This window comes from Zophobas morio, unplaced genomic scaffold (assembly GCF_036711695.1).
Source record: "Zophobas morio isolate AGI-343-1 ecotype UQ-CSIRO unplaced genomic scaffold, CSIRO_AGI_Zmor_V1 ptg000002l, whole genome shotgun sequence".
Lineage (NCBI taxonomy): Eukaryota > Metazoa > Arthropoda > Insecta > Coleoptera > Tenebrionidae > Zophobas > Zophobas morio.
Genome location: NW_026972107.1, coordinates 891,300 through 918,614, shown reverse-complemented (window position 1 = coordinate 918,614; position 27,315 = coordinate 891,300). Strand labels below are relative to the sequence as shown.

Genomic DNA, 27,315 nt, shown 5'->3' with positions numbered 1-27,315 from the left:
CTGACAGCCATAATTAGAACAATATGTTTAAATTTATGTGTTGTGTTTACACTAGAGTGATGACCTAACCGTCGACTTAAAAAATTGATATGAAATATGCTTCCTGTCGTCAACAACGCCGGCTTTTCTCAGCTTTTTTCGGCGAAAGTGAGGGGCGTTCACCTACAGGGTGTTTGATTTGCGATAAAAAAAATGTACTCCTATTTGCCTTGGGGATAACAGAGTGACAGGAATCGTCTGATAGCTATTTAAATGTGGTCGTTTTCAGCGAAAGGTACCTATTTGGTTTGTAAATAGTGTGGTTGTTAGTACTGGTTAATTGCTTTTTGATTTGTACGATTTACGGAGTTTTATGTGTTTACGTTGAGCGGAGCGTGAAAAGCAAATATGTTGTGTGAGTAAGTAAATAAATACTGGAGGTTGTTTAATGAACAGGGAGTTTCGGTGACGGTGTTTTAAAGCTTCCGGTACTTCCTGGAGGTGTTTCCCCGAAGAGCTGCGTGACGTTTGCTGCATATGGATTGCTCATTGGGTGTTATTACAGATTCACGAGGCGCCGCTGAAAATCTGCTTTCCACGGCCTGTGTCTGTCTGTCTCCGTGTGTGTTCGCCGACTATATTTGAAAAATAAAATAAATAGACTAAGTTTAGAGACTGCAGTGCTCGTACAGTTGGGATTTTTTTAAGGTAATTAAAAAAAATAGTTGAAGGCTATTTCGACAGAACTTCCCTCGCTTTGAAGCACAAAAAAATATAATATGTGAGTTTTTCCTTTACAAAATTTTTTTCGATCAATTTGGTTCAGTGCAGTGTAATACTAATAATAACAGTATTATATTATTGGTATTTATTATGATTTAATTAGTAAAATAAACTGACTCATTCATCAATTTTTTTGAGTCACCTCGTTTTTAAAAAATATGAAAGCAATCATGACTCACAAGTATAGATTGACTCATCATATTTTGCATATTTTAGATCGGAATTATTCGGCAAAATTTTGAGATGAGTGGGGAGAGGTACACAAATATATTTTAATTAAAAATTTACCATGCTTACGATAACCTTAAAACGTCTGCAAATTGCAAAAATGGAAAAATTAAAAATCCAAAAAATCAAAAAATTAGATATGGAAATATTTCCAGAAACTGAAAAATTTCCAAAAACTGAAATGTTAAAAAATTGAGAAATTGAAATCTTGAAAAATTGAAGACTCAAAAAAACGTAAAATCAAAAATTGACCAATTAATAAACTGCAAAATTAAAAATCGAAAAATCCAGAAATCAAGAAATTGAAGCAACAAAAAAGTCTAAAAATTGGAAAATTGAAAAGTTTTAAATTTAAAAATTGAAAAATCGAAAAACCAAAATTTAAAAAATCGAAAAATTCAAAATCAGAACATCCAAAAATCGAAAAGAGGAAATGTCAAAAAATTGGAACATTGAGTAACGAAACATCAAAGGATCAAGAAATCGAGAAAAATATGAAGTCGAAAAGTCGAAAAATCGAAAAATTGAGAAATCAATATCTCAAGATCGAAAAGTTTATATGTAATTGAAAAATTCAAGAAAAAATAAAAATCGAAAATTTGAGAAATTGAACAATCGAAAAATCTAAAAATGGAAAGAACGAAAAATCACAAATTCCAAAAATCGGAAAATTGGAAAACCGAAAACCTAAAACCGAGGAGTCACAACACTGAAAAATTTGAAAAATTGAAAAGTAGAAATATCGAAGAATTGAATAAACAAGAAATGGAAAAATCGAAAATTTAAAAAATTGAAACATTTAAAAACCCAAATATTGAAAAAACGAAAAATCCAAAATTTAAGAAATCGAATAATTGAAAAATATAAAACCTGACATCGAAAAATTGGGGAATTAAAAACCGAAAATTAAAAAAAATCGAGATTTCGAGAAGTCAAAAACCAAAAAATAGATCAATCGAAAAATTGAAAATTCAGAAACTTCAAAAACTGAAAAACTGGAAAATGGAAGAATAGAAATATTAAAATATCCTAAAACTTAAACATCGAAAAATGATTTTTCGACTTTTTAGGTTTTGATTTTTAAAATTAAAAAAATTGAAAAATCTAAAACCTGAAAAATGGAAAAGTCGAAAAACCAAAGAATCTATTAATCGAGAAATTGACAAATCGAGAAATCGAAAAATTAGAAACGTCAAAAATTGAAAATTAAAAAAAACTGATACATCGAAAAATTGAAACATCGAACAATGAAAAAATCGAAGGAAATTTGAAGACTAGAAAAATTGAAAAATCGAAAAAATGAAAAGTCGAAAAATCGGTATTTCGAAGAATCTAAATATTGAAAAACCCCAAAACTGAAATATGGGTAAACTGGGAAGTCGAAAAATTGAAAAATTGAGAAATCAAAAATTTTAAAAATCGAAAAATTGAAATACCGGAAAATCCAAAAACAGTAAGTCAAAAATTCGAAAAATTGAAGAATCAAAAAATATTAGAAAATGCCCAAACTGAAACATCGAAAAATTAAAAAGTTGAAAAATCAAAAACCTGAAAAATCGAAAAGTCAAAAAACTGAAAAATCGAATAATTGAGAAATTGACAAGTTGAAAAATCGAAAATTTAGAAAAGTCAAAGATTAAAAAGTTGAAAAAATAAAGAATCGAAAATTTGACAAATTGAAAAATCGAAAAATAAAAAATCGACAAATCGAAATAACGAAAAGTAGAAAAATCGGTAAATCGGAGAATCGAAATATTGAAAAATCTCAAAACTCAAATACCGAAAGATGATTTTTCGGTTTTCCAGGTTTTTGATTTTCAATTTTTCGATTTCTCGATTTTTCAATTTTTCGATGTTTCAGTTTTTGAGATTTTTCAATTTTTCGATTTTTAATTGAGAAATCGAATTGTCGAGAAATCGAAAAGTCGAAAAATCAAAAATTGAGAAACCTCAAAACCCGAAAATCTAAAAAATCGAAAAATGGAAGAATCGAAATATTGAAAAAACCCAAAATTTTCCAGGTTTTTCGATTTTTCGATTTCTCGATTTTTTAATTTTTTGATGTTTCAGTTTTGAAATTCTTCAATTCTTCGATTCTTCAACCGAGAAATGAAAAAGTCAAAAATCCACCAAATAGAAAACACCGAAATATTGAAAAATCGAGAAATCGAAAAGTCGAAAAATCGAAAATTGAGAGACCTCAAAAGCTGAAAAAATAAAAAATCGAAAAATGGAAGAATCGAATATTGGAAAATCCCTAAATTTTCCAGGTTTTTCGAATTTTCGATTTATGGATTTCTTAATTTTTCGATCTTTCAGTTTTGGAATTTTTCAGTCAATCGAGAAAGCGAGAAGTCAAAAATTCACCAAATAGAAAACATCAAAAAATCGAAAAATCGAAAGATCGAGAAATAATGGAAAAATCAAAACACTCAAAAATCCAAAATTTGAAAAACAGAAATTTCCAAGAACTGAATAATCGAGAATTCGAAAAATCGAAAAGTTCAAAAAGTGAACAATATAAAATTTAGAAATTGAAAAATATAAAAATATGAAGTTTCAAAATTCAAAAATCGAAAAGCTGAGAAGCCGAAAAATCGAAAAATCAAAAAACTGAAACATCGAGAAACGAAACCTCAAAAGATAAAGAAATCTAAAAAAAAGGTCGAAAGATCAATAGCTCAAAATCGAAAAGTTAATAACTGAAAACTTGAAGAGTAAAAAAAAATCGAAAAACTGAAAAATCGAAAAATTGAAAGAACAAAAAACACAAATTTCAAAAATGGGAAAATTGAAAAACTGAAAAGCTAAAACCGAAAATTCGAAAAACAGAAAGATCGAGAAATCATGGAAACATCTAAAATTTAAAAATTTGAAAAATTGGAAAATAGAAATATCGAAGAATAATCGAGAAATAGAAAAAGCGAAAATTTTAAAAATTGAAACATTTAAAAATCGAAATATTGCAAAATTGAAAAATCAAAAATCTAGAAGATCGAAAAATTGAAAAATTGAAAAACCGACAATTAAAAAAATCGGGAAATAGAGAAGTCCATAAAACAAAAAATAGATCAATCGAGAAATTGAGTTATTGAAAAATTCAAAATTGAGCAACCTTGAAAATTGGAAAACCGAAAAATCGAAAAATGAAAGAATCAAAATAGTGAAAAATCCCAGAACTCAAATTTCCAAAGATGATTTTTCGATTTTTCAGGTTTTCTAGTAAATATTGAAAAATCGAGAAATCAAAAAGTCGAAAAATCGAAAATTAAGAATCCTCAAAAACTGAAAAACTGAAAAATCGAAAAATGGAAGAATCGAAAATTTCCAGGTTTTTCCATTTTTCGATTTTTTAATTTTTCAATGTTTCAGGTTTGAGATTTTTCAATTTTTCGATTCTTCAACCGAGAAATCGAGAAGTCAAGAACTGAAAAAGTCAAAAATCCATCAAATAGAAAACATCGAAAAATTAAAAAATCCTAAAACTGAAATATGGGAAAATTGATTAATCTAAGAAAAACTGAAGACTTGAAAAATCCCAAAACTGAAAGATTAGTAATCAGAGAAATTGAAAAATTGAAAAATCGAAAAATCAAAAATTTAAAAAATCGAAAAATTGAAAATTCTGGATTTGAAAAACGGAAAAAAGTCGAAAAATCAAACTTGATTAATGGAGAAATCGAACATTGAAAATCGATAAACTGAAGAATAAAGAAACTAAAAAATTCCAAAACTGAAATATCGAAAAACTGAGATCGAAAGTCGAAAAATCAAGAAATTGACCAATCAGAAAATTTAAAAACCGAAAAGTTCAAAAATTGAAAACTCAAAAATTTCAAAAATCGGCAAATCGAAAAACATAAAATCGAGAATTCGAAAAACAGAAATATTGAGAAATCATCGAAACATCAAGACATTGAAACACACAAAATTTAAAAATTTGAAAAATTGGAAAATATCGAAAAAATGAATAATCGAGAAATCGAAAAACCGAAAATGAAACACCGAAATATGTATTGCAAAATTGAAAAATGGAAAAATGAAGAAATCCAATAATTACAGTATTGTAAAATTCAAAATAAAAAAAATCGGGAAATCTAGAAGGCAAAAAACCAAAAAAAAGACATCAATCGAGAAATTGAAAAATGGACGAATCGAAATTCCAACACCCAAATATCGAAAGACATTTCGATTTTCCAGGTTTTTGATTTTCAATTTTTCGATTCTTTAATCAAGAAATCGAGAAGTCGAGAAATCGAAAAGTCAAAAATCCACCAAATAGAAAACATCGAAATATTGAAAAATCGAAAAATGGAAGAATTGAAATATTGAAAAATCCCAAAATTTTCCAGGTTTTTGATTTTTCAATTTTTCGATTCTTCAATTGAGAAATCGAGAAGTCAAGAAATCGAAAAGTCAAAAATTCACTAAATGGTTAAAAGTCGAAACATCGGTAAATCGAAAAATCGAAAACTTGAAAAATCTCGAAACTGAAACATCGAAAAATTAAAAAATGTTGAAAGACACATCGAAAATTAAAAAATGTTGAAAAACCGAAAAATCGATTAATCCAGAAGTTGACAAGTCGAAAAATCGAAAATTTAGGGACGTCAAAAAATTGAAAAGTTGAAAAACTGAAGAATTGAAAAATTGCAAAATCAAAAAATCGAAAAATTGAAAAATTGAAAAATCGAAAAAGTAAAAAATCGACAAATCGAAATAACAAAAAAATCAGTAAATCGAATAATCGAAATATTGAAAATTCTCAAAACTCAAATATCGAAAGACAATTTTTTGATTTTCCAAATTTTTGATTTTTCAATTCTTCGATTTTTCGATTTTTCAATTCATCGATGAAGTTTTGAGATTTTTCAATTTTTCTTTTATCGAGAAACCGAGAAGTTGAGAAATCGAATAGTCAAAAATCCACCAAATAGAAACATCGAAACATTGAAAAATCGAAAAATGGAAAAGTTGAAAAATCTCAACAGCTGAAACACTGAAAAACGAAAAATGGGAGAATAAAATATTGAAAAATCCCAAAATTTTCCAGGTTTTTCATTTTTCAATTTTTCGATTTCTGAATTTTTTAATTTTTCGATGTTTCAGTTTTGAGATTTTTCAATTGTTCGATTCTTCAATCGAGAAATCGAAAAGTCAAAAATTCACCAAATCGAAAAACCTAAAAAATCGAAAAGTCAAAAAATCGGATATTGAAAAATCCCAAAACTGAAGTATTGGAAAGTTGATAAATCGAAGAAAAACTGAAGACTTGAAAAATCCTTAAACTGAAATATTAGTAAACTGAGAAATCGAAAAATTGAAAAATCAAGAAATCAAAGATTTTAAAATTCGTAAAATTGAAAAATCATGGTCGAGAAATCGAAAAGTCGAAAAATCATAAACTTGTTTAATCGAGAACTCTGAAAATAGAAAAATCGAAAACTGAAAATCGAAAAATTTAAAAACCGAAAAGTTCAAAAATTGAAAACTTAAAAAAATCGGAAAATTGAAAAACCTAAAACCGAAAAGTCGAAAAATCGAAAACTTCAAAAATCTCGAAACTGACACATCGAAACATAGAAAAATCGGAAAACTGAAAAATCGAGAATTTTAACGGAAAAATAGAAAAATCAAAAATTTTAAAAATCAGAAAATCGAAAATTTGAAAATCCAACAGCAAAGAAATCGAAAAGTCAAAAAAACAAAAAACAGATCAATCGAGAAATTCAGAAATCGAAATATTGAAAAATCAAAAAACTCAAATATCGAAAAATTGAAAAATGTCAAAACTGAAAGACTGAAAAATCGAAAAAATTAAAAAAATCGAAAAAGTAAAAAATCGACAAATCAAAAGAGCAAAAGTCGAAAAATCGGTAAATCGAAGAACAATCGAAATATTGAAAAATCCCAAAAGTGAAATATCGGTAAACTGACAAATCGAACATTCGAACAAAAAAATCAAATCGAATAATTGATGACCTCGTAAATGCCTGGAGAGGGGGCATGAACGAAAAAATTTTGACTGGCGATTTACCATGCTTCCGATAACCTTGAAAAAAAAAGTTTGGAGATAACGTTACTGATGGGAATGGGTAGACTTATGGTTAGCATTTTATTATCTACATGTTGTTCCTAACAAAATACAAAATTTGATAACAATCGGCTCGGTGGTTTTTGAGACTGTGTGTCTAGTAAAAATCTGGACAGACGCCAGACAGATAGACAGACAAACGGAAACGGTCGACTACACTTTTTTCGTACTGTCGAGGTCATGAAACATCGAGAAACCATGAAAGTAGCTAATGTCCGCGAAGTAAAAATCACTAGATATTGGTGATTAAATGACAAATTATAATTGTTATTGTTAAAACAAAGCTTTTTAGTCAGCTATCAAGAAAATCTCGTAAGAATTCTCGCCAACTATTTTTACATTACTTATCTCGTTCCGTTCTTGAGTGACTAACGCCTGCACAAAAACAAAACGACTGCCTCCATCTGGCTTTGAAAGCTCGTTCACCAGTCCCGTCGTTCCAACTCCCGAACCCAGTACCCAAGACGTCCGTGCCTCGGTGGTACCCGACGCCGCTATCATTTCTGCAGCTCGCCGCCTTATCTCGCCTTATCACCCCAGTACCATCTCGCCGTCCCATCGCTGCGGTCTCGTCGAGCGCGCCATTACTCACTCTTCGGCTCCCGTTCCGGCTAAACACAATGATTAATAAAATGACTAACTCTGGTAAATGCGGGTTTTGGTCAACTCTCCCATTCCGACCCGTCGCCCAAGAGCAGCACGCAGTTCGCTCTGATTAGTCCCAATTAAAACCAATTTTTAACCATCCTGTGTGTGCGAGCGAGGGAGCGCCCCTTAATCTCCGGCCGACGATGGACGCAGAGGCAACCCGGTCGCACTTTTCCGAGCTCGTCCGGTACGTTTTCCTTTTCCTGAAGTTGTTTGTGTGCTTTTCCGAAACATGTGGAGTGCATGTGTGCGCGCACTGTGCATGGGACCGCCCGATTTCGGAGACGCGTGCCGGTCCCGGTTATCGGTTTCTTGCCCTTTGACACAGTTCCTGATTCCAGGTACTCCAGGGGGATGATGACTGCGGCGGGCGTCGTCACGCTGGCCATCATGGTCGTGGGGGTGGTGGGCAACCTCCTCACGGTGATCGTGCTGATGCGGAACTCCAAGATTCGGACAGTGGCGGCGGCGTTCATCGGCAGGTAAACCAGTCATTCACTCTTTAAATTTACAACCGATGACATTTTGCGAAAAGCGTGACGAACACGACGGGAATGTTAAATGGTGTGTTAATTTCTGAGGCGACAGGTAAAGCAGGTAGTACTTCCTTTACGAATGGTTTCGTTAAACCTTGGGTACGACCAAGACGAGCAATGGGTGTTTACATGTAAACGTGTTTTTTTTTCATTAGAACAAAATTATTATGATTGTCGTTGCTTGTATCGACTTGTCCGTCCTTGGAACCACAATCATCATCGCCGTAATTATAAAGCTATAATCACTTTATGAGTACTCGTATATGTTAAAACACAGCAGTACAAGAAAAGTGTAATTTTATCTTTCGTGGTGATAACGGTGTTTTCTTACATTGTCTATTAGTGTCATTTTTATCGCGTTTCATCACCTTCGTCTTACGTTTGTACTTTGTATTTTTCGACGTGACGACTCTTCCGTTCTGTTTGTGGTTGAAAAATTCCAGGCACTGTAGATATAAATGAATAGATATCCCGAATTCGTTGATAACTCGTTCAAGGTTTAAAGGGGGAAATCCGGACGACGCCACTGGCGATTTCCTAATTTGGGACTTTTTAGGCGCGTCTTTTGCGACTGATGCGTCTGTTTCCTGTCATCGGTTATCATTATCAAATTTCGTGTCAATATTTTTGTTTGATAATGAAAAACTGAGAGGTGTGGATCGGGCGTAACTGTTAACTTGTTGGTTACGACGTACGTTTATTTTTCTAACTATTTACAATTTCTCTAAAGAGATGGTTAATTGTGTGAGGAAAGTCATCTGTTTCGGGTCTAGGAGTAAAAATAGCCGTTATGAGAATATTGTTTGGTGGTGTATTACGTCACTGAGAGGCAAATTGTACAAAAAATGTGGTTGGAAACAGATTGAGAACAACACATTGTTAACAGATTATTATATTTTGGTTTAATTAAAAACTAATTAAGTTTTTAAGTGGTTTCAGTGATTTTTCGGATCAGAATTGGTTTATGGTTTTCGTGTTTTTTTGTCGTTTTTTTAGTCGATTTTTTGTCACCATTTTTGTCGTTGTTTTGTCTTTTTATTCACCCGTTTTTTGTCATTTTTTTTGTCCCTTTTCTTGGTAGCCTCTTTTTTTGACATCATTTTGTATATTTTATTGACTGCCTTTTTATATTTATTCACCCCCTTTATTTGTCCCCTTTTTGTCTATTCTTTGACGCGTTTTGTTGTCGAATTTTTTGGTCCCTTTTTTTCTAAACTTGTTTCGAAAAACTGGGAAATCGAAAAATCCAAAATTTAAAAATTCTAATTGAAAAATCGAGAAATGGAAAAGACGAAAAATCGAAAATTGCGAAACCTCAAAAACTGGAACACTGAAAAATCGAAAAATGGAAGAATCGAAATATTTGCAGGTTTTTGATTTTTCGATTACTGGATTACTTAATTTTTCGATATTTCAGTCTTGAGATTTTTCAATTTTTCCATTCTTCAATAGCGAAATCGAGAAGTCAAAAATTCAGCAACTAGTCAAAACTAGAAAAATCGGTACATCTAAAAATTAAAATATCTATTGAAAAATCTCAAAAATTAAATATTAGTAAACAGAAATCGACAAACGGAAAAAAATCGAGAAATCGAAAAGTCGAAAAATCATAACCTTGATTAATCCGGAAATTTGAAAACTGAGCAATCGATAATTGAAAATCGAGACGTGAAAAATCGAAAAACTGAAGAATAGAAAAACTTAAAAATCCCAAAACTGAAATATCGAAAAACTGAGGCCGAAAGTCCAGAAATCGAAACAGCAAAAATTCGAAAAGTTGAAAAATCGACACTTTGAATATTGAAAACTCGAATACATATTTTAAAAATCGAAAAATGGACAAACTTAAAATCCGAAAATTGAAAAAACGAAACATCAAAAATTTTTAAAATTGGAAGTTGAAAAACTGAAAAAATAGAAATACCCCAGAAGGAACTGAAAAATCGAGAAATAGAAAAATCCAAAATTTTAAAAATTAAAAAATTAAAATATCGAATACATAATTGGAGATTCGAAAAATCGGAAGACTGAGAGAAACATTAAGAAATCATAAACTTGAAAAATCCTAAATTTAAGAATCGAAAAATAGAAAAATTAAAAAATCGATAAGTTGAAAAACCGAAAAATTGAACAATCAAAATATATAAAAAAATTCAGAAATCGAAAATCTGTAAAATCGAGAAATCGAAAAGCCCAAAAATCGAAGTCGAAAAATCGTAAAATTGAAAATTTGAAAAATCCAAAAATCGAGAATTGAGCATCGAAATCCAAAAATTAAAACATTGACAGATCGAAAAACTGGACATTGACTGGAAGTTGAAAAACTGAAAAATCTAAAATTTAAAAAATACAAATATCCAAGAAGTGAATAATCGAGAATTCGAAAAATACAAAAGTTTAAAAATTGAAAAATTAAAATACCGAAAAAAAACTGAAATATCGAGAAACGAAACATCAAAAGATCAAGAAATCGAAAAAATAGGAAATCGAAAGATCGAAAACTTGAGAAACAATAGCTCAAAATTGAAAAGTTAGTAATTGAAAAATTGAAGAAAAAAAAATGGAAAATTCAAGAGTAACTGGAAAATAAAAAATCTGAAAAATCGAAAAATTGAAGAACTGAACAACTGGAAAAATCGACAATTGAAAAAACCAAAAAATAGATCAATCGAAATATTGAGAAATCGAAAACTTGAGAATTTAGAAACGTCAAAAATTGAAAAATTGAAAAATCGAAAAATGGAACAAAATATTGAAAAATTCCAAAACTCAAATAACAAAAAATTGAATAATCTAAAATTTGAAAAATCAAAAAAATCAATTAATCGAAAAACTGAAATAATGACAAACAGATTATTATATTTTGGTTTAATTAAAAACTAATTAAGTTTTGGTTGCTTTTTTAAGTGGTTTCAGTGATTTTTCAGCTCAGAATTGGTTTATGGTTTTCGTGTTTTTTTGTCCCTTTTTTTGTCTTTTTTCTAATGGGTTTGTATATCTCGTTTTTTAATTGCTGTTTTTCTCAGTTTCTTTGTCGTTTTTTTGTATATTTTTTGGTGCATTTTTTGGTGTCTTTTCTTCTTTATCGACTCCCTTTTTATGATTTTTTACCCCCTTTATTTTCCACTTTTTTTGTCAATTTTTTGACGTGTTTTGTTGTCAAATTCTAAACATTGAAAAATCGGGAAATGGAAAAGATGAAAAATCGAAAATTGAGAAATCTCAAAAGCTGAGACACTGAAAACTCGAAAAATGGAAGAATCGAAATATTGAAAAATCCCAAAGTTTTCCAAGTTTCTGATTTCTCAATTTTTCGATTATTTAATTTTTCAATGTTTCAGTCTTGAGATTTTTCAATTTTTCGATTCTTCAATAGCGAAATCGAGAAGTCAAGAAATTGAAAAGTCAAAAATTCACCAAATAGTCAAAAACCGAAAAATCGGTAAATCGAAACGTATTGAAAAATCTCAAAACTGAAATATTAGTAAACTGAGAAACCGAAAAATTGAAAAATCGAGAAATCAAAAATTTTAAAAATCCAAAAAAAAATATCGGAAAATTGATAAATATAAGAAAAACTGAAGAATAGACAATCTTAAAAATTCCAAAACTGAAATATCGAATAACTGAGATCGAAAGTCGAAAAATCGAATAATGTAAAAAACCGAAAAGTTCAAAAATCGAAAACTGAAAAATTGAGAATTTTAACCGAAAACTTGAAAAACCAAAAATTTCAAAAATCCAAAAATCGAGAAATCCCTACATCAAAATACAGAAAAATCTAAAATTTAGTAATTTGAAACATTGAAAAATAGAAATATCACAGATCTGAATGATCGAGAAATCGAAAAACCTGAAATTTTAAAAACTGAAAAATGAAAACACCGAAAAACTGAAAGATCGGGAAAACGAAACATGAAAAATTCGAAAAGTTGAAAAACTTTAAATTTAAGAATAGAAAAATAGTAAAATTAAAAAATCGAGAAATCAGAAAATCTATATGTCGAAAAACCGAAAAATTGCACAATCGCAATATTAAAAAATTCCATTCTGAAAAAATCAGAAATCGAAAATCTGTTAAATCGATTAAATCGAGAAATCGAAAAGTCCAAATCGAAGTCGAAAAATTGAAAAATTGAAAATTCGAGAAATCCAAAAATCGAGAATTGAACATCGAAATCTCTATAAATCCAAAAATTAAAACATTGAAAAATCGAAAAATTGAAAAATCGAAAACGAAAAACATCGAAAAAATTGAAAAATAGGAATACTGAGGGACTGAAAGATCAATAAATGGAAAAATAAAAAATTTTAAAAATTAAAAGAAAATTGGAAGATTGAAAGATCTAAAATTTAAAAATCTAAAAATGGAAAAATCAAAAAAATAGAAAACCCACAAATCGAAAAAATGAAGAATAGAATTAATAAAAAATTCCAAAACTGAGATATCGAAAAGTGGAAAAACCGAAATGAAAAATTGAAATATTGAAAAATTCCAAAACTGAAATATCGAAAAATTTGGAAATCGAAAATCTGTAAAATCGAAAAATTGAAAATTCGAAAAATCCAAAAATTAAAACATTGAAAGATCGAAAAATTGTAAAACTTAAAACTTAAAATCCGAAAATTGAAAAATCGAAAAATTAATAATTTTAAAGACTGGAAGTTGAAAAACTGAAAAATCTAAAATTAAAAAAATCCAAAATTTAAAAAATACAAATATCCAAGATGTGAAGAATCGAGAAATCGAAACATCAAAAATTCGAAAAACTGAAAAATTGAACATAAAAAACTAAAAATTGAAAAATCGAAAAGTTGAGAAGTTGAAAATCGAAAAAACAAAAAACTCAAACATCGAGAAATGAAACATCAAAAAAATCAAGAAATCGAAAAAATAGGAAGTCGAAAGAGCGAAAAATTGAGAAACAATAGCTCAAAATTGAAAAGTTAGTATGTAATTAAAAAATTGAAGAATAAAAAAGAATGGAAAATTCGAGAAATTTAACAATCTATAACTTGAAAGACTGAAAAATCGAAAAATTGAAATAACGAAAATCACAAATTTAAAAAATTGGAGAATTGAAAAACCTAAAAAGCTAAAACCGAGAATTCGAAAAACAGAAAGATCGAGAAATCATCGCCACAGTGAAAAATCCAAAATTTAAAAATTTGAAAAATTGAAGAATTGCATAATCGAGAAATAGAAAAATCGAAAATTTTAAAAATTGAAATATTTAAAAACCGAAATATTGCAAAATTGAAAAATCATAAATCTAAAATATCGAAAAATTGAAAAACTGAAAAACCGACAATTAAAAAAATTGGGAAATCGAGAAGTCCAAAAACCAAAAAATAGATCAATCGGGAAATTGAATTATAGAAAAATTCAAAATTGAGAAACCTTAAAAACTGGAAAACCGAAAAATCGAAAAATGAAAGAATCAAAATATTGAAAAGTCCCAGAACTCAAATATCCAAAGATGATTTTTCGATTTTCCAGGTTTTCCACTAAATAGAAAACATCGAAATATTGAAAAATCGAGAAAACAAAAAGTCGAAAAATCGAAAATTGAGAAACCTCAAAAACTAAAAAACATCAAAAATTCGACAAATTTAAAAACCGAAACATTAAAAACTCAAATATTTTTTAAATCAGAACATTGAAAAATCGAAAAATCTAAAAGTCGAAAAATTGAAGAATCAAAATATTGAAAAATTCCAAAACTAAAATACTGAAAAATTAAAGAATCGAAAACTTGAAAAATTCCAAAACTGAAAGATGGAAAAATTAAAAAATGGAGAAATCGAAAAATCTAAACATTGAAAAATGGGAAAACTGAAAACTCGAAAATTTTAACTGAAAAATGGAAAAATCGAAAGATCGAGAAATCGAAACATCAAAATACAGAAAAATCTAAAATTTAGTAATTTGAAACACTGAAAAATAGAAATATCACAGAAGTGAATAATCGAGAAATCGAAAAATCTGAAATTTTAAAAACTGAAAAATTGAAAAATCGAAAAATCAAAAATTTTAGAAATGGGAAAATTTAAATATCCAGAAATCGAAAAATCGAAATATAGAAAAATTAAGAAATTGATACATTGAGAAACGAAACATTGAAAGATCGAGAAATTGAGAGATCGAAAAGTCGAGAAGTCGAAAAACTGAAAAATTGAGAAACTGAAATAGCCCAAAACCCAAAAATAGTTGAAAATTTAAAAATTGAAAATTGAAAACTCAAATCATCGAACAACCTCGAAATCATAAATCGAGAAATCGAAACATTGAAAAATCGGAAAACTGAAAAATCTAGAATTTTAAGCTAAACACCCAAAAATCTAAAACAGAGAAGTCGAAAAATCGAAGATGGAGAAATCGAAACATCAAAAAAATATCGAAGAACTGAATAATCTAAAAATTTAATATTTTAAAAACTAAAAAATTAAAACACAGAAAAATTGAGATCACGAACTATTGAAAAATCTAAAAATCAAAAATTAGAAAAATTGAAAAATCGAAAACTTGAAAAATCTCAAACCTAAAACATGGAAGAATATAAAAATCGAGAAATCGAACACAAGAAAAATTGAAAATTGAAAAAATCAAATAATTGCAAAATTGTAAAATCAAGAAATTGATCAATCGAGAAATCGAAACAATGAAAAATCGGAAAACTGAAAAATCGAGAATTTTAACTGAAAAATTGACAAATCGAAAAATCAAAGACTTCAAAAATCGGAAACTTGAAAAACCGAAACATCCAAAAGGGAGAAGTCGAAAAACCGAAAGATCGGGAATTCGAAACATCAAAACACAGAAAAATCTAAAATTTAGTAATCTGAAAAATTGAAAAATAGAAATATCGAAGAACTAAAATCGAGAAATCGAAAAATTTTAAATTTTAAAAACTGAAAAATTAAAACACCGAAAAATTGAAACATCGAAATTCCGAAACATTGAAAAATCGAAAAATCAAAAATTTTAAAAATTGGAAAATTGAAAAATCGAAAAATAAAAAAATCGAGAAATCGAACACCAAAAAAATCGAAGTCGAAAAATCCAAAATTGAAAAAAATCAAATAATTGAAAATTCAAAAACCTGAAAAATCGAAAATTTAGAAACGTCAAAAATTGAAAAAGGAAATATCGAAAAATTGAAAAATCTCAAAACTGAAAAATCTCAAAACTGAAAAAACGAAAAACTGAAAAATCAAAAACTTGAAAAATCGAAAAATTAAAGAATTGAAAAACTTTTTATGCCTCGTTTTTTAATCGTTTTTTTTTGTAGCCTATTTTTTGACGTCATTTTGAGTAATTTTTTAATGTCTTTTTTGCAGTTTCTCTTTTTTGTTCACTACCTTTTTGTATTTTTTCATCTCCTTTATTTTTCATTTTTTTCTGTCGCAATTTTTGTTGCTTTTTTGTCGACTTTTTATCACGCTTATTCTCACTCCTTTTTGTCATATTCTTTGGTTCCGTTTTTTGTCCTTTTTTTTACCTCTCGTTTTGTTATCGCATTTTTTAACTTTATCCTCACTATTCGTTGTCGCCTATTTTTGTCTCGTTTTCGTCACCCCTTTTTTCCTTTTTTGCAATTTTTTGTTGTCTCATTTTTGTGTCTTTTTGTCGCTTTCTTCACCTGCATCTTTCTCATTTTTGATGGAATTTTTTATACTTTTTTTCACCTTTCTTTTCACTTTTTATTTGTCATTTTTTGTTTTTCTCATCATTTTTGTTTTTTTATCACCACTTTTTGCTGCCTTTCCTTGTAACTTTTTTATTGATTTGTTTGTCGCTTACTATCCTTTTTCGTCATTCTTTGTCGCTTTTGTTGCCTTTTTCGTCTGTATTTTTTACGGTTTTGGTTGTTTTTTTTTTGTTTTTCGTGCCCTTTTTGTTGTGTTTTTCTATTGGGACTCGTTTTTGTCGCTGTTTTTCTCACCTTTTTTTGTCGCTTTTTTTGTCTTTTTCTTTGTAGTCTTTTTTTGACACCATTTTGTATCATCTTTTGTCGTCTTCCTTTTTAAATTTTTTCCATTCCCTTTATTTTTCGCCTTTTTTGGTGGTTTTTTGTTTTCCTTTTTTTGCCCTCATTTTGTTACCCTTTTGTTGTTTTTTTGTTTCTTTTTTGGCGTGTTTTTTTGTCTCATTTTTTAAACCTTTTTCTGTGGCTACTTTTCTTGAATTTTCAGTGTTTTTTCCACACCTTGCTTTTGTCCTGTTTGTAATGTTTTTATCTCTCCTTTCTTTTGTTAGTATTTTTCATGCTTTTCTTTTTGTTTTTTGTCGATAGTTTTGGTCATCTTTTTCGATATTGCTTGTTTTATTTTAGATTTTATTGTTATGATTTTGTATAATTTTTGTAATACTTTCCTACCTTTCGTCTGTCAGCTTATTTTAAAATTTTCTGGCAATATTTGCCTTTTTTGTCGTTTTTTGGTCGTTGTCGTCCACTTTTTGTTTTTTACTAGCATTTTTTTGTATCCCCTTTTTTGTTGGATTTTCGATTTTTTAATTTTTTCTAGCTTTTTGACACCATTTTGTACAAATTTTTTGGAAATTTTTATTGTTTGTTAATTATTTTGTTTTCCCTTCATTTTTTATTTTGAATACCCATTAGTAAGACAACAGCTCAAAAACGAAAAGTAATAAAAATTGGAAGTGTAAACAGTCAAATTCGGTTTAGACCTTAATTTCTGAGAAACTATTTATTTCAAAGTTTTCTACTTTGACAGCGGGAGTTCTCGGAAGCGTCTTACTAAAGCAACAAATGTTTGCTTAACGATAAAGTTGGAATTTTCTTTCCTTCTTGAAAATCATTAGATATCAGTCCAAAGAGTGTTGTCACGTGGACATGAGCTGGACAATGACTTTCGAAATATCTCAGAAATGTTGGTACAAAAAACCTAGTGGACAAAACTACGGAGTTTCCGATGACAGATAATAATGACACATTCTTCTCACCGCGTTTGCACTCTAGCCCCGATTTTGTTTACCTGAATAACGTTACAGACATTTCGAAATCATCCTCTTGAGTCAGTTCCTTCCTCTTTCAAAAGGAAGTTCACTGATAATGATTCACCTGACATTTCGACTTTGTTCTCTTTTCTTGCGTGTGTTGTAATTTTTTTTGACATTTTCCTTCCAGCCTGTGCATCTCCGACCTCATGTTCTGCTTCATCGTGCTCCCCTTCGCCGCCAGCCAGTTCTTCCACGGCACCTGGATCCACGGCGACGTGCTCTGCATAATCATCCCCGTCTTGCGCTACGGCTGCGTCGGCGTCTCGCTCCTCAGCATCGCCATGATCTCCATCAACCGCTACATCCTCATCGCCTGGCCCCACGTCTACTCATCGGTAAGCAACCCCCTCACCCTCTCCCTCAAACCTAACCGACTTTTCGCCAGATCTACACCCGCACCAAGGTGTCCATCTACATCGCCGCCATCTGGCTCTTCAGCTACGGCCTCCAGATCCCCACGTTGCTCGGCCAGTGGGGCGAGTACGGCTTCGACGAGAAACTCGGCACCTGCTCCATCAACGCCGACCGCAACGGCCACTCCTCCAAGACCGCGCTCTTCGTCATCGGCTTCGCGCTGCCCTGCGTCGTCATCGTCGTGTGCTACGCCAACATCTTCTGGGTGGTGCGGCGCTCGCACAAGCGCCTCAAGCAGCACAACTCCGGCGCCGACTACAAGCGCAGCGAGATGAAGATCACGAAGATGGTGCTGGTGATTTTCGTGTGCTTCGTGGTGTGCTATCTGCCGATCACGATCGTGAAGATCTTCGACAAGGAGGTGAAGAACGCGCCGCTACATGTGTTGGGGTACATTTTGATTTATATTTCGGCGTGTGTGAACCCGGTGGTGTACGTTACGATGAATAAACAGTATCGGCAGGCCTATTTGGACACGTTGAGGTGCAGGATGAGCACTGGTGGGGACTCGCAGCATACTCCGAGCCCCCATAGCCGCACCCACATGTCGGTGGGGTACCTCAAGACGGGGGTCAACAATTCGCCTAAAGTTTGACCAGTATTTTATTTATTGTTGAGAAATATGTAAATATGAGAGTACAAATGTTAGTGTCTTACGGCTTTGCCTTACATTAAGGATTTTTATACTGTACATAGTGGATTTTGTATTAAATAAACGAGGAAATTGGCTGGTGGGTTTGATTGACGTATCCTAAGTGGGTTGATGGCGGGAATTGGTAAATTGGGGAAGAGGATGAGTTGGGGCCCGGGAGGCGAAATTAGTGGGGGCCCAACTGTTAGGGTCAATAGAATAGAAATAAAATCGAAAAAAGGAAACTAAAAATTGAAAAATTAACATTAGAGTATAGGCCACCCACAATACATTTGTGTAAAAACGGCTGCATCACCGGTCTCGTGACCACCTAACATAACCTCAAAGTCCAAAGTCAACACGGGAATGTCAATCGCTTTCACCGTGTTTTTACCAAATTTGCTCCGTGTCAAGTCTTTCACAGCCTACAAAATGAGCGCCCAAAAGTGCACAGTCGCGGTTTGCCAATTCACTGCCACCAACAATAAAGAAACTAACCTCAAAATAGTCAAAGAGCTCGTCTCCGAAGCGGCCCAGAAAAGCGCCAAAGTACGTCAAACTTTCGTATTTTCGCGTAAACCAACAGTATCTTTAGGTGGTGTTCTTGCCCGAAGCCAGCGACTACATAGCCACAAGCAAAGAAGAAGCCAAAGCGTTAGCTGAGCCCCTCACTGGGACCCTCATGAACGAGTACCAAAGTCTAGCGAAAAACCAAAAAGTGTGGCTTTCTGTGGGGGGTTTTCACGAATTGACGCAAACCAACAATGAGGTAACCCAAAAAACACGATTCAAACTAATTACTAACTAATACCAGACGAAAATTTTTAATTCGCATGTTTTGATCGACGACACGGGTGAGATCAAGTCGATTTACAAAAAAATGCACTTGTTTGACGTGAGTATTCCTGAGGCGAACGTGCACTTGAGGGAGTCGGAGACGAACGTGGCGGGGAACGAGATTGTGGCACCGACGATAACGCCAGCGGGCCCCCTTTCCCTGGCGATAGTATCCTTATAAAAGTCGTACTTTGTCTATAAATATAATAAAAAACACCTTAATTTGAGTTAGTGCTATGATCTGAGGTTCCCTGAACTGAGTGTTCTTCAGCGCAAACAAGGGGCGAGTATTTTGACCTATCCCAGTGCTTTTACTCACGCTACGGGTCTGCTCCACTGGGAGGTATTACTCAGAGCTAGGGCTATAGAAACGCAATGTTACGTGGTAGCGGCGGCTCAATATGGCAAACATAACGAAAAACGAACGTCGTTTGGGCAAGCCCTAGTGAGTACTTTGCTTAGAGTGTCTAAATATTGCGTTAGATTGTAGACCCGCAGGGTAAAGTCGTCGCTGAATGTCCGAAATTCCGCGACGGGCACTACTCCAACCAGAGCGTCGCACTCGCCGAAATTGATCCAGAGTTAATCCGGAAAGTCAGACGGGAAATGCCGGTGTTTGAGCACAGACGGGACGATATATACCAGCTGGAAACAGTCGGGAATCCCAGTCTTCCTATCACTGACAACGTAGTATACAAATTTTCCGAGAAAGTCATTCCAGAAAGTACCGTTTTTTACAGGACTCAGTACTGTTACGCTTTCACAAACATCCGCTGTGTGGTACCAGGACGTATCCTTGCCCTTTACATAGTCAGTCGTTTTTTTATTATATTTAATTAACAATCACAGATGTGCTAATTTCGACTTTGCGCTGCTGCCGCAAACTCGAGGATTTAACGGAAGCCGAAGTGAGCGACTTGTTTAAGACTGCGGTCAAAGTGCAAAAGGTCATGGAGGAGGTGCATAAGACGACGTCCACTACGTTGTGCGTCCAGGACGGGCAGTACGCTGGTCAAACCGTTCCAGTGAGTGGCATTAAGGTCGATTTATAAACTTGTTGACGTTTCCGTTGACGTTGGGTTTTCAACCAATCACATTGCGGTAGTGTGCAGTGCTACCAACCTGCTCATATTTTAAATAGTTGCCATCATTTTCTGTCAGTACACAACATGTTTAAGTTTCATGTTGTGAAAAGAAGTCTACACATATTAAAACAAAAAAGCAAAACGTAAGCCCGCCCACCCGCCCTTTCTCAATTGTGATGATTTTTTTTATTCGCCGTGAATCAAGGGGGCGGAGCTTAACTGCAAAATACTTATTTCTTTACAAGAAATTAAGAACATGTGTTTGTGTATCGTATTGTTCAAAGGATACTAAATATTTTAAGAAGAAAACCCAGAATATAAACCCCACCCACCCACCCCATCTCCATTGTGATGATTTTTTTATTTTAAAAAACTTAAAACACGTTTAAAATGGTAAATGGAAATATCGATTTTGCAATTACGCTCCACCCCTCGGTCTGACAACGAATGAAAAATTCATCACGATTCAGATCGAGACGGATGGGTGGGACTTCTCTTTTGGTTTTCTTTTCCAGTTAATACAGTTAGTTTTCTTTGTATAACATCATTACTTATGAACATATTTCACATGGTCATTTCTCGCAGAAAAATAAGGATTTTACAATTAAGCTTACGACGAACAAGAAAAATCATCAGAATTGAGATAGGGTGGGTGGGCGGGGCTTATATTTTGCCCTTTTTTTCTTTATATACATAGTCATCTTTTCACAATAAGATACTTAAAACGTAGTTAAAATGGAAATATGGATTTTGCAGTTATTTCGCTGAGTTTAATTGGAAAATCGATATTTCGTTACACAAATTTCCCATTTTAAACATGTTTTAAGTTTCATGTTGTGAAAAGAAGTCTACAAATATTAAAACAAAAAGGCAAAATGTAGCCGTGAATCAAGGGGGCGGAGCATAACTGCAAAATATTTCTTTCTTTCCAAGAAATTAAAACATGTTTTTGACTATCGTGTTGTTCAAAGAATATTATGTATATTAAGAGGAAGGACCAAAATATTAACCCCGCCCACCCACCCCATCTCAATTGTAATAATTTTTTTCATTTTAAGAAACTTGAAGCAGGTTTAAAATGGTAAATTTTTGTAAGGAAATATGGATTTTGCAATTTAGGCGCCGCCCCTCGGTCTGTTAAGTTCATTGTTATATATATTATATATGGATCAGGACAGGTATGGGTGGGGCTAAACCTTTGTCTCTAATTTTTTCTTAATATACATATTATTTTTTGACTAACACGATAGTCAAAAACATGTCTTTCAGTTTCGCCCATAGAATCATGGGAAGTTCTATCATTCTAGTGACATAAGCTCCAAAACAGGCTTTACGTATACTAAGATCACTTCGAAATAATACTAATAAAATTTTATGGCATAATTAGGATTATTTGGTTGACAATTCCGAGGCGGCTTTTCGCAGTAAACTTTTAAACCCCATCGCGTGCCTACAGAATTTCCTGTTCTACCCCAAGCAGATGGTCGTTGGTGGTCGTACCTGCATAATTTATGGTTTTCTTTGATTAAAGTTGTAGAATATTATCTGTATGCTTTTAAAGTGATATACGTATAACCTCAAATTTGCCATGTTTGTCATTTTGACGTAGACTGGAATATGGATGATGACGTATGTCAAAATTTATTTTTTTAAAGTGTCAGTCATTATGACAATAAAGCATAGACTACATCCTGTGGGCAAATGACATATCCTCTAAAAAAATAGAAGGCGGGTGGGCGGGGCTAGCACTTGCTATGATAAAACTGATTTTGGCAAATCGCATAGCTTCCAAGAAAATAAAGGGCGGGTGGGTGGGGCTAGTACTTACCTAGATAAGACGAAACAATATTAAAAGAGTAGTCACTAAAATGAAGAGGAGGCAGGTGGGCGGGGCTACTGTTTCCTTGTAAGATTCTGTAGAAAAAAGATGAACTCCGCCCACTTCCTTTCTCCATTTCACTGACTTTATTTTATCTGCTCTAAAATGAAAATTGAATTATATTTTGGCAAGAGGTGTCTCAGTACCATATACTAAAATTATTTTCAACTATACAGAGTGTTCTATTTTCAAGGCGAACCACACAACTTAGTTTTTTTCGTATCTCAGATTCTATTAGTTTCCCGCTACCACTCAAAATATAATTAGCCCCGCCCACCACCCCGCCTCCATATCAGAGATTGGTTTTATGTAATCTAAATCAAAGATCTATCTTATACTGAACAGAAATAAAATTAGTCGTTAGAGTGAGAAGAGCGCGAATAGGCGGGGCTAGAACTTGCTAAGATAAGACTGATGTTGGCAAATGACATATCCTCTAAAAAAATAGAGGGCGGGTGGGCGGGGCTAGCACTTGCTATGATAAAACTGATTTTGGCAAATCATATAGCTTCCAAGAAAATAAAGGGCGGGTGGGTGGGGCTAGTACTTACCTAGATAAGACGGAACAGTATTAAAAGAGTAGTCACTAAAATGAAGAGGAGGCGGGTGGGCGGGGCTACTGTTTCTTTATAAGACTAAAAAGATAAAGTCAACTCCGCCCATTTCCTTTCTCTATTTCACTGACTTATTTTATCTACTGTAAAATGAAAATTGAATTATATTTTGGGAAGATGTGTTTCAGTAATTATCAGAAAGAAAAAAAAGAATTTTTTTAGGACCATATACTAAAATTATTTTCAATTATACAGAGTGTTCTGTTTTCAAGGCGAATCATACAACTTAGTTTTCTTTGGATCTCATATTCTATTAGTTTCCGCTACCACTCAGAATATAATTTGCCCCGAACCTCCATTTCAGTGATTGGTTTTATGTAATCTAAATGAAAGATCTATCTAATACTGAACAGAAATAAAGTTAGTCGTTAGAGTAAGAAGAACGCAAGTAGGCGGGGTTAGCGCTTGTTAAGGTAAGACTGATGTTGGCAAATCACATATCTTCTAAAAAAAGAGGGCGGGTGGGCGGGGCTAGCACTTGCTATGATAAAAGTGATTTCGGCAAATCATATAGCTTCTAAGCAAAAAAGGGTGGGTGGGTGGGGCTAGTACTTACCTAGATAAGACGGAACAATATTAAGAGTAATCACTAAAATGAAGAGGGGGCGGGTTGGCGGGACTACTGTTTCCTTATAAGACTGTAGAAAAAAGATAAAGTCAACTCCGCCCACTTCCTTCCTTCATTTCACTGACTTATTTGCCCCACCCACCCACCCACCTCCATTTCAGTGATTGGTTTTATGTAATCTAAATGAAAGATCTATCTTATACTGAACAGAAATAAAGTTAGTCGTTAGAGTGAGAAGAGCGCAAGTAGGCGGGGCTAGAACTTGCTAAGATAAGACTGATGTTGGCAAATGACATATCGTCTGAAAAAATAGAGGGTGGGTGGGCGGGGCTAGTGCTTGCTAAGATAAGGCGGAACAATATTAAGAGTAGTTACTAGAATGAAGAGGGGGTGGGTGGGCGGGCTACTGCTTGCTGTAGAAAAAAGATAGTGAGCTCCGCCCATTTCCTTTTCCATTTCACTGATTCATTTTATCAGCTGTAAAATGAGAATTCGATTATATTTTGATGAGAGGTATTTCAGTAATTGTTAGAAAGCGAAATAAGAATTTTTTCAGGACCATATACTAAAATTATTTTCAACTATACATAGTGTTCTGTTTTCAAGGCGAATCATACAACATAGTTTTTTTCGGATTTCATATTCTATTAGTTTCCACTATTACTCAAAATATAGTTTGCCCCGCCCACCCACCCACCTCCATTTCAGAGATTGGTTTTACGTAATCTAAATGAAAGATCTATCTTATAAAAAACAGAAATAAAATTAGTCATTAGAGTGAGAAGAGCGCGAATAGGCGGGGCTAACACTTACTAAGATAAGACTGATGTTGGCAAATGACATATCTTCTAAAAAAATAGAGGGCGGGTGGGCGGGGTTAGCACTTGCTATGATAAAACGGATTTTGGCAAATCATATAGCTTCCAAGAAAATAAAGGGCGGGTGGGTGGGGCTAGTACTTAACTAGATAAGACGAAACAATACTGAAAGAATAGTCACTGAAATGAAGAAGACGTGGGTGGGCGGGGCTACTGTTTTCTTATAAGACTCTGTAGAAAAAAGATAAAGTCAACTCCGCCTACTTCCTTTCTCCATTTCACTGACTTATTTTATCTGCTGTAAAATGAAAATTGAATTATATTTTGGCAAGAGGTGTCTCAGTAATTATCAGAAAGAAAAAAAAAAGAATTTTTTAAGGACCATATACTAAAATTATTTTCAATTATACAGAGTGTTCTGTTTTCAAGGCGAACCATACAACTTAGTTTTTTCGGATCTCAGATTCTATTAGTTTCCACTACCACTCAGAATAGAATTTGCCCCGCCCACCCACCCACCTTCATTTCAGAGATTGGTTTTATGTAATCTAAATGAAAGATTTATCTTATACTGAACAGAAATAAAGTTAGTCGTTTGAATAAGAATATCACGGGTGGGCGGGGCTAGCACCTGCTAAGATAAGACTTATGTTGGCAAATGACATAGCGTCTGAAAAAATAGAGGGTGGATGGGCGGGGCTAGCACTTGCTATGATAAAACTGATTTTGGCAAATCATGTAGCTTCTAAGAAAATAAAGGTCGGGTGGGGGGGGGGCTAATGCTTCCTTGTAAGGCTCTGTAGAAAAAAGATAAAGTCAACTCCGCCCACTTCCTTTCTCCATTTCACTGACTTATTTTATCCGCTGTAAACTGAAAATTTGTATTATATTTTGGCAAGAGGTGTTTCAGTAATTATCAGAAAGAAAAAAAAAGAATTTATTAAGGACCATATACTAAAATATTTTTTTATTTCTCAGATTATATTAGTTTCCACTACCACTCAAATACTGCTTAAGATTTTCTGGCCGAAACTGTACATGGTAATTTCTTGTAGAGAAAAAAATAATGGTTTTGCAATTAAATTCTTTTCCTTTGGATCTCAACGACTAAAAAAAATCATAACAATCGAAATAGGGTGGGTGGGCGGGCGGGCCTTATATTTTGCCTTTTTTCTTAATATACGTAGTCGTCTTTTTAGAACAAGAAACTTAAAACATGGTTAGAATGTTACATTTTTGCAAGCAAATATGGATATTGCAATTATGGGGCGGAGCCTAATTGCAAAATTGATACTTCCTTATAGAAAATTTCCATTTTAAACATGTTTTAAATTTCATGTTGTGAAAAGAAGTCTACACATATTAAAACAAAAAGGCAAAATGTAAGACCGCCCACCCGCCCTATCTCAATTGTGATAATTTTTTTTAATTCGCTGTGAATCAAGGGGGCGAACCGTAACTGCAACATACTTATTTCTTTACAAGAAATTAAAAACATGTTTTTGCGTATCGTGTTCAAATAATACATTTTGCACATGGTAATTTCTTGTAGGAAAATAAGGAGTTTACAATTAAGCTCCGCCCCTCGGCTTACGACGAATAAAAAATCAGAATTGAGATAGAGTGGGTGGGCGGGGCTTATATTTTGCCTTTTTTCATCTTTACACAACAAGAAACTCAAAATATGGGTAAAATGGTACATTTTGGCAAGAAAATATGGATATCGCAATTATGGGGCGGAGCCTAATTGAAAAATCGATATTTCCCTATACAAATTTTCCATTTTAAACAAGTTTCATACTGTGAATAGAAGTCTACAAATATTAAAACAAAAAAGCGAAATATAAGCCCGCCCGCCCACCCACCCTATCTCAATTGTGATGATTTTTTTTTATCCGGCCTGAACCAAGGGGGCGAAGCTTAACTGCAAAATACTTATTTCTTTACAAGTAATTAAAAACATGTTTTTGAGTATCGTGTTCAAAGAATACTATGTATATTAAGAAAAAATGGCAAAAGATAAAGCCCACCCACCCACCCCATCTCAATTGTGATGTTTTATTTTATTCTTAGAATCTTAAAATACGTTTAAAATGGTAAATTTTTGTAAGGAAATATGGATTATGCAACTACGCTCCAACCCTCGGTTTGTCAACGAATAAAAATTTCATTAATCTTTGGCTTTAATTTCTTATTAATATACGTAGTATTTTTTGAATAACATGATACTCAAAACATGTCTTACGTAGTAATTTTTTGTAGTGAAATAATAACGATTTTGGAATTAAATTCTGCTCCTTTGGCTTTCGACGTTTAAAAAAAAATCATCACAATTGAGATAGGGCTTATATTTTGCCTGTTTTCTTAATATACGTAGTCGTCTTTTCAGAACAAGAAAATATGTTTAAAATGGTAAATTCTTGTAGACAAATATGAATCTTGCAATTAAACTGAGAATTGAGATCGGGGCGGGTATGGGTGGGGCCTAATTTTTGGCTTTATTTTTTTCTTAACATACATGATATTTTTTGAACAACACGATACTCCAAAACATGTTTTTAATTTCTCGTAGAGATAAATTTTGCAGTTAAGCTCCACCCCCTTGGCTCACGACGAATAAAAAAAATCATCGCAATTGAGCTAGTGCGGGTGGGCGGGGCTACATTTTGCTTTGCTATGTTTAAAATGGTAAAAACAACGTCAGCTCAAACAGCAACTGCAACGTCTACAGCAAGTTTATAAATCCCACTTTATTATCCCCCTTTCGAATGTTTTGTGTTTTAGCACGTCCACATTCACATTTTGCCGAGGAAAGCCAACGATTTTGAGCGCAACGACGAGATTTACGATCGATTGGCGCAGCACGATCGACAAGATAGTGGCATGCCGCTGCGGAGCAACGCAGAGATGAGTGAAGAAGCCGCACTTTTGCGAAAATATTTTTATTAGTGTGTCGAAGTGCTTAATAAATCTTTTTTTTAAGTGTTTTATTTCTCCGGGATTGATTTATAACCAAATTGCTGACAACTGCGCCTATTTGGGTGTACTGACTCACGATATTGCTATAAATTTCCCCAATGTATCGTGTAATCGTGGCCACAAATCCCCAATAGTGATAGTAATATTGGTCATTCATCTCACGATGTAGATTATCTCGTATAAAGGGCTCCAATTCC

The 27,315-nt window shown here is 32.8% G+C and overlaps 3 protein-coding genes across 5 annotated transcripts in view; 2 read left to right on the top strand and 1 right to left on the bottom strand.

The window, feature by feature from the left end:
• LOC135123407 (cilia- and flagella-associated protein 44) overlaps nucleotides 1-7,511 on the bottom strand; it is a 46,618-nt gene extending 39,107 nt beyond the window's left edge. The window contains exon 1 of the mRNA XM_064048028.1: nucleotides 7,424-7,511. The gene's annotated coding sequence lies outside the window, so the exon portion shown is untranslated. The remainder of the gene's footprint in view (nucleotides 1-7,423) is intronic.
• On the top strand, nucleotides 289-18,435 carry LOC135123439 (G-protein coupled receptor moody-like). 3 transcript variants are annotated; one of them, XM_064048087.1, is made up of 4 exons: nucleotides 289-687; nucleotides 8,074-8,214; nucleotides 17,421-17,628; nucleotides 17,679-18,435. In XM_064048087.1, exons 2-4 carry the CDS (start codon nucleotides 8,087-8,089, stop codon nucleotides 18,300-18,302), a joined length of 960 nt encoding a protein of 319 aa, XP_063904157.1. In that variant the 5' UTR covers nucleotides 289-687; nucleotides 8,074-8,086; the 3' UTR covers nucleotides 18,303-18,435. The 3 variants fall into 3 exon arrangements, with proteins under 3 accessions (XP_063904157.1, XP_063904167.1, XP_063904149.1); XM_064048079.1 differs by lacking the exon at nucleotides 289-687 and adding an exon at nucleotides 7,655-7,919; XM_064048097.1 differs by lacking the exons at nucleotides 289-687; nucleotides 8,074-8,214 and adding an exon at nucleotides 7,654-7,919.
• Nucleotides 18,436-18,658: 223 nt separating this feature from the next.
• LOC135123399 (nitrilase and fragile histidine triad fusion protein NitFhit-like) lies at nucleotides 18,659-27,129 on the top strand. Its single transcript, XM_064048008.1, has 7 exons — nucleotides 18,659-18,887; nucleotides 18,934-19,107; nucleotides 19,153-19,344; nucleotides 19,408-19,620; nucleotides 19,659-19,965; nucleotides 20,025-20,200; nucleotides 26,924-27,129. The coding sequence occupies exons 1-7, from the start codon at nucleotides 18,705-18,707 to the stop codon at nucleotides 27,086-27,088; spliced, it is 1,410 nt and encodes a 469-aa protein (XP_063904078.1). The 5' UTR covers nucleotides 18,659-18,704; the 3' UTR covers nucleotides 27,089-27,129.
• Nucleotides 27,130-27,315: the final 186 nt, after the last annotated feature.